This window comes from Triturus cristatus, chromosome 6 (assembly GCF_964204655.1).
Source record: "Triturus cristatus chromosome 6, aTriCri1.1, whole genome shotgun sequence".
In the NCBI taxonomy this organism is placed as follows: Eukaryota; Metazoa; Chordata; class Amphibia; order Caudata; family Salamandridae; genus Triturus; species Triturus cristatus.
Genome location: NC_140589.1, coordinates 634,503,152 through 634,517,835, shown reverse-complemented (window position 1 = coordinate 634,517,835; position 14,684 = coordinate 634,503,152). Strand labels below are relative to the sequence as shown.

At 42.7% G+C, this 14,684-nt stretch overlaps 1 protein-coding gene across 1 annotated transcript in view; it reads right to left on the bottom strand.

Moving 5' to 3' along the window:
• MMS22L (MMS22 like, DNA repair protein) overlaps positions 1–14,684 on the bottom strand; it is a 534,885-nt gene that overhangs the window by 385,379 nt on the left and 134,822 nt on the right. Inside the window, exon 7 of the mRNA XM_085611124.1 lies at positions 368–498. Coding sequence (XP_085467250.1) covers positions 368–498 — 131 coding nt within the window. The remainder of the gene's footprint in view (positions 1–367; positions 499–14,684) is intronic.

The window sequence follows — 14,684 nt, the reverse complement described above, 5'->3', positions numbered from 1 at the left end:
ACACTCCGTTCAGGATGGGTCGGTTGCCGAAAAATAAAAAGGTAATAAATAAAATTTATTACCATTTTATTTTTCAGCTCTGGCCTGGGGTTTTTCTTTATAGGGTGATGCTCCTCCGCTTAAACGGAGGAGCCACCCCAGACTAGATCAACAAATATTTCAAATTGCTACATTTCTAAAGGTATTTGTGAGAACATCAAGACTGCAAAGTTTTTACTTGATAAATGAAAAGATTCAAGAAATGACCAGTTCAAATTATGTGCCTGAACGGTACATACAAATGATAGAGTTATGACAGAATCGAAGGCCAATTACTGGCATACTATCAGCCAATTCCGATGACTTAGTTTAAATTGCATGAAATTACCTTGGTGTATCTGTTGACTGACAAACTGATGAGATCGCACATGAGGTTGGCACAGTGATCTTCAAACAGGCTGATGTTGGTCAGGTTTTCACCAGTCAGATTCATAAACTGATGCGCGTACACAACTTGCTCTGAAACATCAAATCGCAGAATTCAGTATTGGAGCAGGCCTAATATAAGAACAAATAGGAATTCAAGAGCAAAATAAAGCAACTGAGAGTTAGAAGCGAGATGGGATGAGAGTCAATTACAGAGAAAATGTACAGAGATTCAAGTGTAACGGTATACAGTCTTGTGTCAGAAGCAAGCAAAGAAATAAAGGGCTGTTGGAGAAGTACACTTTTTAGCATGTGTACTGCTAAACAAGCTCAGGAATGAGTTTTGGGGCTTTTGGGTACTATTCTGTATCATTTTCAGTACGGGAACTTTCAAATGAAGACATGGGGTCTCAACTGTACACTAATACTGAACTATAATTAATCCTATATAAATTAATTAAAATGTGCGAAGAATATTCGACTGCGGAGGAGGAAAAGTTATTTACCTGTAGCGCGGGTCCTTGAACATCAATAATTTACATAGACATACATGTAAACCGCTCACACCAATTCACTGGATATCACAGTGTCTCCTAGAGCAACATTTAATAACATCTAAGAGTACACAAGCCAATGAAATTCAAAGGAGATAAGACAAAATATAGTATTTGCGTACAGTGGATGTGTGTATCTTCCAAAAAATCAGAAGGTGACATTATGATTTCTTGAGAATCCAGGAAAGCTGCCAGGAGATACAGCTGGACCACTGGATAGGAACCCATCTGCATAGAAAGTGACATTTCGTGTTCCCTGCCAAAACCATCTTCAAAAGAAGAAGTAGTCAAGCATGAGGACTTTATTTCCCATCACCCATCTGCAGAGGAAGTGATATCACTGGAATTCCCATCATCTTTCTGCACAGAAAGTGACATCACTGGTTACAGACCCATGGCATCCTGCCCACCCTTCCCAACAACCTACATAATGGCATGTGAAATGTGGACGCAGCCTGGTCGTGCCGCAGGCATGGCGAAGGCAAGCCTGTCTGCGCACAAGCCTGGAGGTGGAGTCTCTATCATATTCAAAGATACAATCAGCTGCACCACCTATACGGACACAACAAGCAACTACATGGGCACCGCACTTTCAAAATTCACATCACAGCTAAATTCGGCCTTGGCGGAACCCTTGTATACAGACCACCAGGACCACACATTAACATTATTGACTTCGTCACACCCTTCATAATCAACCCCAGCACCTTCTTCCTCCTTGAAGACCTTAACTTTCACCTTGAAGACTTCACTGACCCAAACGCTAAGGCCGTTCTACAAAACCTTGGTCTCATCCACCATGTTTCCAAACCTACCAACACAGTCAGACACCTATTGGACGTAATATTTTCCTCAATCAGCAACATCATTATCGACAAGCCAGTGTGTATGACCTTGGCAGACCACGCCCTCATCAATTTCAGCATACCCACCCTGCACCACCACAGCCCTTCCTCCACCAAAACCGCCCGCTGCAGCTGGAAAAGCATCACAGAAGAGGAATGGGAGTCTGCCCTCTCTGTGCACTTGCCCAAGAATACCAGCAATTTGCCGAAAGCCATCAACAATCACAATAACTGGACCACTGCATGGGCAAACACCCTGACTGACCAAGAGCAATCCAACTGCATGAGCCAGACCACAGACTAGTTGATACACAGAGAAACTCAGGCTGATCAAACTTCACTTCAAGCAACTGGACCGCAAATGGAGAACAAGTCAAAACACCACAATAAATACATCTTCAAACCAGATCCAAGATGCCACCACCAGCAGATACGGAAGACCAAGCGCACAGCTCTTGCAGGTCGCATTGACTCCAGCACTAACAGCAGAAAGGAAATCTTTACCATTATCAAAGATTTCACCACGCCTCCTGCCTCCTCCAACAACATCACTCCCTTACAAGACCTAGTCAACAAGCTCTCGGAATTCTTCGGAGACCAAATCACCTCCATATACATCAACGGTGACCCCCAACCTGACCCTGTCACAGTCACAAATCAACTTCCTATCACGGCTGAAGAACGAACCCTGAACTTGTGGCCCGCCATCACCACAGTCGAAATCGCTGCTACCATGAAGACCATCCACTCAGGAGGCCTACCTGAACATCGCCCCCACCAATCAGCTAAGCACGAACACCAATCATAATCGCCTCTATTGACTCACCCACATTCCTGGGCACCTGGAAACATGCCTCATCCATGCCTTTTCTCAAGAAACCATCCACTGACCCAGTCACACCTTCCAATAACAGACCCAACTTCCTTTTACCATAACCGGCAAAGAACATGGAGAAACTAATCAACCAACACCTCATCAAGCACCTCAGCAACCACCAGCACCTCTATGCCACGTAGTCCGGATTCAGGCCCAACCAGAGTACAGAAACTGCACACATTGCTGCCACAGATGGCATTTGCATGACCCTTGACAGAGGAGACACAGCAGCCCTCACTCTCCTGGATCTCTCAGCATCAATTGCACAGTCTAACACACTGTCCTCATCAGGCGCCTGCACAAGCTTGGCATCCAAAGACCAGCTTTATGTTGATGTGCTCCTTCCTAATGGATAGAACACACACCGTCAGCCTTGTGACTTACTCCTTGGTAGACTGCAAACTCATTTGCAGAGTTTCCCAAGGTTCACCATTCAGACTCACCATCTTCGATGCATACATAACCCCTCTGACCACCATAATACGAGCACACATCAACATCCTCTACTACGCTGATGACACACAACTCAGTCTCCCTCCCGGACAAGACCCCAACATAAGAAAAACGTTCACTGCCTGTATTGCCGTAGTTGCTAATTGGATATAAGCCTACTGTCTCAAGCTCAACACCAACAAGACAGCAGTAGTGTTCTTAAGCATGAACACCTCGTTCGGGGACTCCAGCTGGTGGACGGCCGAACTCAGACCCACAGTCAGCACCCAGAACCCATGCCAGGAACTTCGGAATATTCTTCAAGAGCATAATGGACATGACTGCACAAGTTAACACAGTCACTGCATCCTACTTCCACACACTGAAGATGCTGTGAAAGATCCTCAAATGGCTACCACACAACACTAGAAAAACTGTCACTCACACTCTAGTCATCAGCAAGTTAGACTATGGGAATACACTCTATGCCAGGATCAACAAGCAACTCGCTAGGAGCCTACAAACCATCCAGAACTCAGCAGACCATCTCATCCTCAACCTCGCACACAGAACTCACATTACACCACACCTCAGGGAACTACACTGACTCTTGATACACACAAACATTAATTTCAAACTCCACACACAGACATTCAAGTTATTACACATCTAGGCCCCACCTATCTGAACAGTTGCAACTCCTTCTACCAACCACCCAGACACAATTATTCAGCAGAACTCCTACTTACACACATCCAACGCAAACATAGAACCAGATCAGGATGACGGGCGTTCTTACAGAGCTCCTTAATCATAGAATGGCCTCCCCCTCCACATCAGGGCCTGCTCCTCTCTTCTTGAATTCTGCAAGAAGCTGAAGACATGGCTTTTTAATTGCACACACCTGCTCAGAGCCAGGATACCCCCACAGGTGATAGTGGCTTTAGAGATGCACACAATAAATAACATAACCATATACTGGCGACACCTGCAGATATCCTCTCAAGCACCAAGAGCACATACCAAATAGTTACCATTGAAATCAATTTAAGGTTACATTGCGGAGAAAATACATGCCAGAAGCATACTAAATGCATGATTTAGAATTTGGCGGCTGGGGACTCAGTCATAAACACTAGTGATATCCCGTACACCTTATTAAGATATCTCATAGGATATAATGTGCTTGTAATAAGGCAGATGGGATTCCCATAATCTTTGAGACAGTATAACCAGTTGCCCAAATTTTAAAATCAGACCCTTAATCTCCAAAAAGCATAAATATGCATAATTATGCAGTTTTATAAAGTACATTTTTAAAAATGCCTGTATTTTGCGGGACGTGGTTTCTCAGGAGAACCGCACTGCTAACGGATTTTCAGTGACTAGCTTTGCAGAAGATGCTTAGATGTGTCCTGCTCAAGTGCTCTGCAGACCAAGCTAAATACGACTCAGAAAGCATTTGCCCTCTTTTACATCACTAGTAGACTGGATCCAGTGCGAGATGAGAAGCATCAAGCACATGTGGTGCCTTTGTCAGCCAGTAGAGCATGACGATTAGTGGAACACAATTGTTTGGCAAAAAACATACTAGCATCATTTAAAATACATTCCTAGATTGCCAGGCTTCAGCTGAGGGCCTTGAAATGATCTCTATGGGGGCATGAGAATCAAATAAGTTTTTTTTCTATTACTTGACTTGGGTGCGAAGGGACCACTCAGAAGTGGCAAAGTACTACATGTTACTTACCTTAGGGAACAATTTTTTTAGGTGATCCTCTAACCGCATATTTGTGAAAATGTGTACTGAAGCCCACGTAGCCACCTGATTCTGCGTGCCACTGGAATCAAGCTATAACTGGCTGATGAGTCCATGATACGGGCAAAACCGATTCTGGGTAGCTTAATTTCTGGTGCAGGTAGGGCTTGGCAGTTTGTGCTAGACAGTCCAGATTGAAGCAAGGTCAAGGCTGATTTGCACTTGGCTGGATCCAAACTGAGGTCGCATGATTTACGAAAAACAATGGATTGGGATGTGGCCCGAGCGATTGCCAGTGGCTGAGATGAATTCAAGCATTCCGTCCATCATCTTGTTGTTGCAGTTAACGCAGTGGTAGCAGCTTTGGCCCTAGTAGAATGAGCCCATAAGCCTTCTGGGGGCTGTTTTCTTGCCAGTGTGAAGCACATCCTAATGGAAAGAACAATCCACAGGGAGATGGTCTGTTTTTGTATTAGCTTACCCTTCCTTGCTCCGGAAAACCCTACGAACGGATGGTCGTCTACTCAATTTTCCTTGGTACAATTGACAAAGACACTCAATGCTCTTTTAGGATCCAAAAGATGGAGTCTCTTATCCTCTTTAGAGCAATGAGGTGGAGGAAAGAATGCCAGAGCAGTGATAGCCTGACCGACATGGTAAGGTGTAACTTCTTTGGTAGGAACGAGGCCCCGTTCCTTAGGACCAACTTGTCAGGAAAAAGGTGGCATAAGGTGGATTGACATAGAGGTCCTGAAGTGTGTTCACACATCCAGCTGATGTTATGGCAAGGAGAAAGACTGTCTTTAGTCATAAGTTTCAAGGGACAACTGTGCAGCGGCTCAAAATAGGTGGACATAAAAAAATGAGGGCTAAATTCAGGGCAGTGGTTCTTAACCTGTGGTCCAGGGGACCCTAGGGATTCGGGGAGCCTACTCAGGGGGTTCGCGACTGCTTAGAAAATTAAATAATATTAGCATATTAATGAAGTATATAGAAAAAAAGAAGCTAATTTCTAATTCTAAGAGCATTTTAAGACATTCTGTAAATGTAAAGAAATTTGAAATTGGTGGCTAAAAAAAGTTATTATCCTCACATTGATTCTTGGGAGCAGTGCAAGTGCAGGAAATTAGACAAGCTTCAACCTTCTGATTAAAATAAAAACATTTTTTTATATTTGTGAATTAAATACAATATCTATTCAACTGTGAATTTGTTTAATAAATTGATTTTGTATTTTGTGTGTGTAATGGGTTGCTGTTCAAATCATCGAAAATTGTTAGGCCAGGGTCCCTGTCTTCCGGTGATGACACAGTGGAGGTCCCCGGATTCCAATACTTTTTCAGAGGGGTCGCCGGGTTCCAGTAATGATCAAGTGGAGGTCCACAGAAGTCAAAAGGTTAAGAAACACTGCCATAGGGCATCACAAATGGTTTTGGTGGAAACAAATGTTGCAAACCTTTTAAAGATCTCATCACAAACGGTGATAGGAGTAACAAAGGCTGATCCAGCAACTGCAAAAAGGCCAAAAGAACTGACAAGCAGCCCTTCAAGTCCTTATGTGCTAGGGACAGAACAAACAATAAAACTTCAAACAACTTTGCTTGTAAAGTGTCAATGTGTCGGGTGCCGCACCAAGCAACATATTTGTCCCAGTGGCTGGCGTATACGGAATTTCTGGAGAGATGTCTCACTGCCAAGATGACATCAATGACCTTGGAATACAGTTCTATGGAGGTCAACTGTCTCCACCCAATTACCAAGCATGGAGATGGAAAGTGTACAGGCCCGGGAGCAACACCTTGTCCTGCTACTGCAACAGAAGTTTCTCCAGAAACAGCAGCTTGATTAGAGGACAGATGCTCATGCCTAGGAGCTCTAGGGACCACACTCTCATGGCCCAATCCAGTACCATAAGGCTGACCTGGGCCTGGTTGTTCTGACCTCTTCAGAACTCTGGGCAGGAGAGGCAGTGGCAGAAAGTCATACAGGAGTCCTGAGCTCCACTTTAGATGGAAGGCTTCTCCAAGCGAGATCTGCTTTGGAAATGACAGCATGCAGAAGTGCTGACACTGCACGTTCTTGGAGGTAGTGAAAGGATCTAGCCAGGGTTCTCCACATTGCTAGAAGACCGTCTGTCCACCTCTGAATGCAACTGCATGATCTGCTATGCCCCAGCAGCTGAGTTTGTCCGCCTTGGGGTTTCATGATCCCACTATGTGGTTCCTCACCATAGAAATCCTCTGGCAGTCCAGCCGTTTCCAGAGGGGCAAGGCCTCCTAGTACACGGCCAAGAACTGCTCACTCTGCCCTGCTGGTTGCAGTACCACATTAAAATGGTCTTGTCTGTGAGCACCTATACCAGCCTTCCTTTGACAGTGGGCAAGAACTCCTTCAACAGCAAGCAAATCGCCTTCAACTACAAAAACTGATGTGGAGTCGAGTCTCTACTGGAGACGATAGGCCTTGATCTCCACCTCTCCCATATAGCCTCCCCAATCCAGCATTGGCTCATGTGTGATTAGTCAGCTCTTGATGTGGTACTGAGAGGAACGACCACTGACCCAATGCCTAGCAACAATCACTGCAGATCTTTTGCAATCGCCTCTGAAATCTGATGATTTATCATACCCACTGCAATTTTAGGTCCTACTGCAGAGTTTGCATGTCCTATATTGCATGGATCACCAGCAGGGTCCAGGAGGCCAACAATCCCAGCAGCCTCACAGTCATCTGCACAGAGATTTAAAATAGAGTCTAAAACATCACAATCATAGCCCGAATGTTCTGGACGTTCCGTTCCAAGGCAAGACAAGAAATCTTACCATATCCAGAATGGCTTAGAGGAAAGAGTGTCTGTGAAGGAATCAGGTGGGACTTTGGCTCGTTGTAAGTAAACCCCAACGATGTTAGGAGGTTTATTGTTGTCTGGAGGTGATTGAATACTGCAATAAAGCATCCAATCGTTGAGGTAGGGGAAGACTGTTACTTCGACCACGCTTGATGAACTGCAACTACTGCTATCACTTTTGTGAACACCCACGGGGCACTGGTGAGGCAAAGGGAGAGCACTGCAAACTGAAAATGCTTATAGCCCACAGTGAACCACAGGTAGCACCTGTGGGCCTGCAGGACGCGCGGGTGAAAATAAGCGTCCAGCAGGTTCAACACTACCATTTAGTTTCCAGGGTCTATGGCAAACACAACCTGGGCAAGCACGAGTGTCTCAAATTTAAAGGCATCGAGAGGGTGAAGATCTAAAATAGGACTAAGGACTCTCTCTGGAACCACATAATCACATAAATACGAGGCCACAGATTCAAAGGCTGATAGTAAAATTATATAACCCAAATTCCTGAACAAGACTTTACCAGTATAAATAAACGTAATCAAGTGTACCATAATAAAAAATAAGCTTTCCGAAAAACAATATTGAACCTGACCAAAGGGAAAAATAAAATTTTGTCATGCCGAAATGCATCACAAATGTATCTAAAATTTGGAACTGATGTGCATTTTGATCTAAACTAGTTAAAAACAACAAGTAGTTCAGTGGAATTTAGAAACCTGTGCACCATTGTGTTGGTGGTGTGCCTATGCAGCGACAAACAATCTCTTAAAAGCATTAGTGTGAAGTACCTTCCTATACCATGTCTCTTGTCAACCATAGGCCTATCTGTAATTATACAGCCCCTTTGAGAAGATGCAAAATCAGCACATCAACAGAATAGTAGTGAAACACAATCCATGGTGGCACACAAGGAGGTTGTGACATCCTAATTTAAAATCTTTTACATTCACAGAAAAGAAGAAAATCATCCTTTGACTCAGTGGCGGCCACCACAATAAAGAGGTGGGAGGGGCAGGGGATATATATCTATCTATCTATCTATCTATCTATATATATATATATATATATATATATATATATATCTCTACTGGCAGTCGCCAGTAGATAGTTCTAGTTACAACCTAGTTTCCATAGGAAATCACAAAATTCTATTTTGAATAACTTTGGCGCCGGTTGACGAATCCTCGCGAAATTTTCAAAACTAATGGGGCGCTCTGTTCAGCTCCTACCCTGAAAGTCTCGGGGTGATTCGTCAAGCGGGCGCCGAGAAAAAGGGGGGGTCCCAAAACGCGTTTTCCCCATGCATTTTTCAATAGGACCTTTAGTCGCAGCTACAGCCCGAACGGCTGAACAGAATTACGTGGAATTTGGCAGAGAGGTAGCCATAAGGTCAAGGAAGTGCCTTTTGCAGGTCTGGTGTAAATCTGTTCAGTATTTCCTGAGAAAATAGCATTTAAAAGCATATCAATATCTATACGCGCGCACCGTGCGTGCACAGTGCGCGCACCCTGCCGTGCGCAATTCTGATTGGTTGTTAGATGTCGGTAAACATTCGAATCGGTCGAAGCCAGGAAGTGTCGGCCGCCATTTTGTCTCTCGCAGTCTGAGGGGGTGAAAAACAAAGGTGGAGAACTTGAAAAGGGGGCAGACTGGACAGTTCCTGACCCCCTAGCCTTGGTCTGGGGGTCACAGAAGGACCCCCAAGGGAGAAAATATGTTTTTTTTTTTTTTTTTTTTAAATCGCGAGGTGCGCGCACCCTGCGCGCACTGCAAACCGTGGGCGCTTGGTGCGCGAAGCGCACCGAGTGCCCACAGAGCGCGCACGGTGCGCGAAGCGCACGGTGCGTGCACGGTGTAAAACCTGAAAAAAAATAATAACTTAGCATTTAAAAAACCGTACAAATTCACTGAAAAAACCATAGGTTTCACACACGTTATAGTTACGAATTAGCATTTAAAAAACCTTGCAAATTCACTTAAAAAACCATAGGTTTCACACATGTTATAGTTAGCTGGACATTTCACTCGTAAAAAACCAATGAAATTCCCCCGTTATAGTTACTGCAGGCAACTATAACTCACGCGAACGCAATCCTCTGCTGATGACGTCAGATATTACATCACTGAAGACATATGTGTCTTTCTGAAAAATAAATATTTGTAATACATGTATAGCTAAAGATTAATGGAAGAAGACATGGGTAAATAAGTGTCTAAATACAGTGATGTAATATCTGACGTCATCAGCAGAGGATTGCGGTTGCGTGAGTTATAGTTGCCTGCAGTAACTATAACGGGGGAATTTCATTGGTTTTTTCCGAGTGAAATGTCCAGCTAACTATAACATGTGTGAAACCTATGGTTTTTTAAGTAAATATAGTCCCCCAAGAGCAACGGAGTAGCGAGCATAAGGCGGGATTCACGCAGGAGTAATCCTCGGGCGGTGCCTAGTCGGAGGATACGTCACACCGGAGGTAATTACTCTAGTGAACACGTTATCTTGCAGCATTCCGAATAACGGGGGAGGAAAGTTAAAGTGCAGTCGGGTGAGGACGAATAGGATTATCAGCTGTATATTCCCTTGACATTAAAATTTAGCTATAAACGCACTCAATATATTTGTATTATGTCAGCTGACAACATGAACGAACGCGAGGAAGCTGCATTGAAAATGTTTTCGGACAGTCCCCAATCACTATCAAATATACGGGACAAGAGCAGCAGTGAACTTGTGATAAGAAACAGCACAATCAAAGATAAAATTAAAATACTTGAAAAAAAGATGCGCAGTGAACAAAGTAAGTGGTGGGAGGCTAAGTCCCTACAAAGCTACCTGGATGTAAATCGGATACCTAGAGGATTACGCATTTTGACGGCGCCAAATTATGAGAGCCCCAACCCCGAGATGATGAAAGAATGGGCAGACAGTAACCTTGAAGCGTCACAACGTTTAGTACAGATTTTGGTCAAGTACGCGGAAATCGACAGGGCACAATTATTAAAAGACATTGCTACTATACAAGATGAATTGGAAACTATGGAGGACAATGATGAGAAGAAAAAATTAATGGAGGAAATGAGAGAAAGGCTGAAAAAAGAGCAAACGAAGATAATGGACAGAAAAGCTTATAAATTCCAAAGGGACCGAAACGATTACGAATTGGGACAAATATTTACCTTCTCTAAGAAGTATGATTCCTATCGGGGCCCAAAGAACAAGTCTCAAAGTATACCGAAGGCAACAACAAGCAGTAAAGAACAAGCTGACACAACCAGGTCAGACATTAGCTCATATACTAGCAGCGAATCGGAATCGGACCAACGTGCCAATGTATCAAACATCACAGCTAAACCACACCCGGGGGAGGAGATACATTTTTTATGTCAGGAAAGGATGCAATCTCTACGACCACGAGCTCAAAAGAATTACGGAGAAAACGCGCCAACTACAAGCGCAGGCAGAGGTACAGGACGAGGAGGCGGCACCTATTACAGGAAGAGAGGCAGAGGCCAGTGGAAAACAAAAAATCAATAAATTCAATCACTGACGACACCACGATTATTAATTTAACAAATATCGTACTTACTCAAGCAGAGGAAGATATACTTAAACTTGGCCTCTCCTACGCTGCACAATCCAACTTTAACTATACTGATACCAGATTTGATACCTATAAAGCTATACGAAAGTTGAAACTCCGCAAATTCCATGCAACGAGAGATACAAATCGGCAAATACCTGAAACAACTGAGATAACTGATACAGGGTCTGACTTGGAACCTCATATACCCAGGGAAATTCTCGACTTGTGGTGCAATGACGGAACCGATTCCCAGGTTGGTACACAGGCAGGGATTGGAGACACTGGCCAGGAAGCAGCCAGGAAACAAATTTCTCCAGCTACACCATTCAAACCTGCCTCCACATTTGTTCCAATATTATTACGGGACTCCATAGATATTTTCAACGAGAATGTCACATCTCAAATCAAAGATCTACATAGAAAAATTAGCAACAAAAAACATAGTTTTGATGTGAAGAATGCCAAATATTATGCACTTATTCAAAAATTAAACAAAGACAAAAGCATTATCATACGTGGCAGTGACAAAGGAGGCAATATTGTGCTAATGTCTAGATCTCTGTATGACAGAGGCTTACTCCCAGCTGAATAACAGACAGCACTATGAAAGTAGCAATATGTCTACATTAAGAACTTTGCAAGCTGAATACCATAAGAAATTGTTAAAATGGAAAAACAAATCTATGTTGACCAATGACGAATATACATTTCTAAAGACGGATTATCCCAAAGTTCCATTCATCTATTTTATCCCGAAAGTTCACAAGGATATGGCAAATCCCCCCGGTAGGCGGATTATTTCTGCCAGAGGTGGTCTCCTGGAAAAGACGTCTGTTTATATTGATTACTTTCTACAGGGATCTGTGAAAGCACTAGAATCGTATATTCAAGACACTGGTGATTTCCTATTAAAACTACAAAGGATTGAATGGAAGGTGGGATATTGGATGCTTGCACTAGAAGTATCATCACTGTATACCAGCATAGTACACAAAGATGGCATGGCAGCGGTTGAATATTATCTATCTAAGAGGGAAGAACAATTCAAAGATCACACAACCATGCTTATGGAAGTGTTAAAAATATGCCTCTACAACAATGTGTTTATGTACAACAATTTGGTGTATCGTCAATTACAAGGAGTGGCTATGGGGGCCAGCTTCTCTCCAAGCTACGCATGTTTGCACATGGGAGCTTGGGAGGAGCTGGTCCTCAGAACTGAGTATAGTGACACAATGGATTCACATGTAATTGCCTGGTATCGTTACATAGACGATCTTTTCGTAGTATGGGGGGGCAGTAAGGAGGCTGCTGAGGAATTTGTCAGGTCCATCAACACCAACAACTTCAATCTCAGTTTTACAGTCAGCATGAGCCAGACCAATGTTACATTCTTGGACACGGAGGTCTATATCTCCAATGGTGCCATTGAAACTAAATTATTTAGAAAAGAGACAGCTGGAAACCCTATTTTACATGCAGCAAGCGCCCATCCTCAGCATCTTATCACCAGTATACCATATAGTTAGATGCTACGGCTGCGCAGAGTCTGCAGCAATGAGACGGAATTGGATGTGGCCCAAGCAGCCAGCAAAATCAGATTTTTACAACGGGGCTACTCTGAAAAGATTATTGATAGAGCTATGAGCAAATCCCGAACCAAATCCAGACAGGATTTACTCAATAAATATGACAATACGATCAATAGCAATACAGTAACCCAAACAATTTCTAAACCACTGAATGATTTCAGAATTATAACGGGGTTTAACAAACAACACTGTGAACTTTATCGTATTTTTAATCGCAATTGGCCCATACTATTGAGTGACCCCATCTTAGGCCCAACCCTGCCTCGTAGAGCAACTGTAACGTTTAGTCGAGCACTCTCCATGAAAGATCATATAGTAGATACTAATCCGGAAATCATGGAGAAGACTAGTTGGCTCCAAATGAATGGGGTTTTTTTAAAATGTAAAGCGTGTACACACGGGGTTAATACCAAACATTACAAAGATGGTTTTAGTGATAGAAAACACAAAATTGAGAAGTTTTTAACATGCAAAACGGAATATGCTGTTTATGTGCTCCAATGTCCATGTGCACTAAGATATGTAGGCAGTACTAAATTAGAGGTACATAAACGAATCCTACAGCACCTGAGGGCAATTGCAAACCAAGACAATACCTACCCAGTGGCCCGCCATTTTAAGGATATACATCGCAGCAATAACAAAGAATTGACTTTCTTTGTTATTGATTCAGTACCAGCTAGCAGACGCGGTGGCAATAGGGAAGCTAGGTTAAGACAGTTGGAAACAAAATATATACTCCAACTAGACTCCAAATCCCCGGGTGGGTTTAATGTCACAGAGGACCTACACACTATTTTGCAATAGGGGCACACTTCTCATTTTATGTATACACTATGGAGGTCAGTACGTGAGAAAAATGCATATCAAGTATGGGTATATTTATCAATATCTAGCCTATTATACAATGGATTTTACTAATGGTTTTTATTATTGTGGGAAAATAATTTTAACCAATTGTACTGTATTTATTGTTTTACCATCGATATTATTTATTTGTCAAACTGTGTATTCTGTCATCTGGATGATTTTTAAGTAGAGCTAGATATTATATATTCCACCTACAACAGTACTGAGTGGTGATGCCATTAAGCCTTAAACACTACAACACCCCATAGGCATTAGCACTAACTTAAGCTGGACTAAATAACACCATGGGGTACCAAAAAACCCGCGGTGATGAATCCCCCTCAATTTTGGAAACCGTTTGTATGCTCAAACCCGCAATCTGTATTCACCTGTAGGGTATAGTAACACCTAGTACAATGTCGGTAGTAATCTATGAGTTGCTTTAGTGAATTTGTTATGTTAGACAAGTTTATGTCAATGCAATGGATTTCTGTGACTGGGATCAGTCAGCGGATCTCTATTATAACTTGTACACTTCTTGCACTTTCAGGTTTTAACTTTATCAATGCTGTTTACATATTTATATATTTTTTATGGGAATAGCTATTTATGCAAAATGAATGAATGTTAAATTATTAGAGGAGTGTACAACTGCAGGGATCTGCAGCCCGAAATAGGTTAAGAGTGACTAAACATGGAATTTATGGGGATTTATCCCGTTATTTGAAAATTGAGCAGACTTTAGAAGGTTTTTACATAACTACAGGAACTATTTGGCCATACAAGTTTCCAATTGAAAGTTGATTAGGAACTTGAATACTCTAATGTTTACGATGCACCGTGAGTAGGATGCAGTAAAATTGAGACGGCCATTAATGTCTAAAACGTTTACATAAGCATTAATAACATTAGTATTTTTTGCTCGAATTCCTGTTTGCA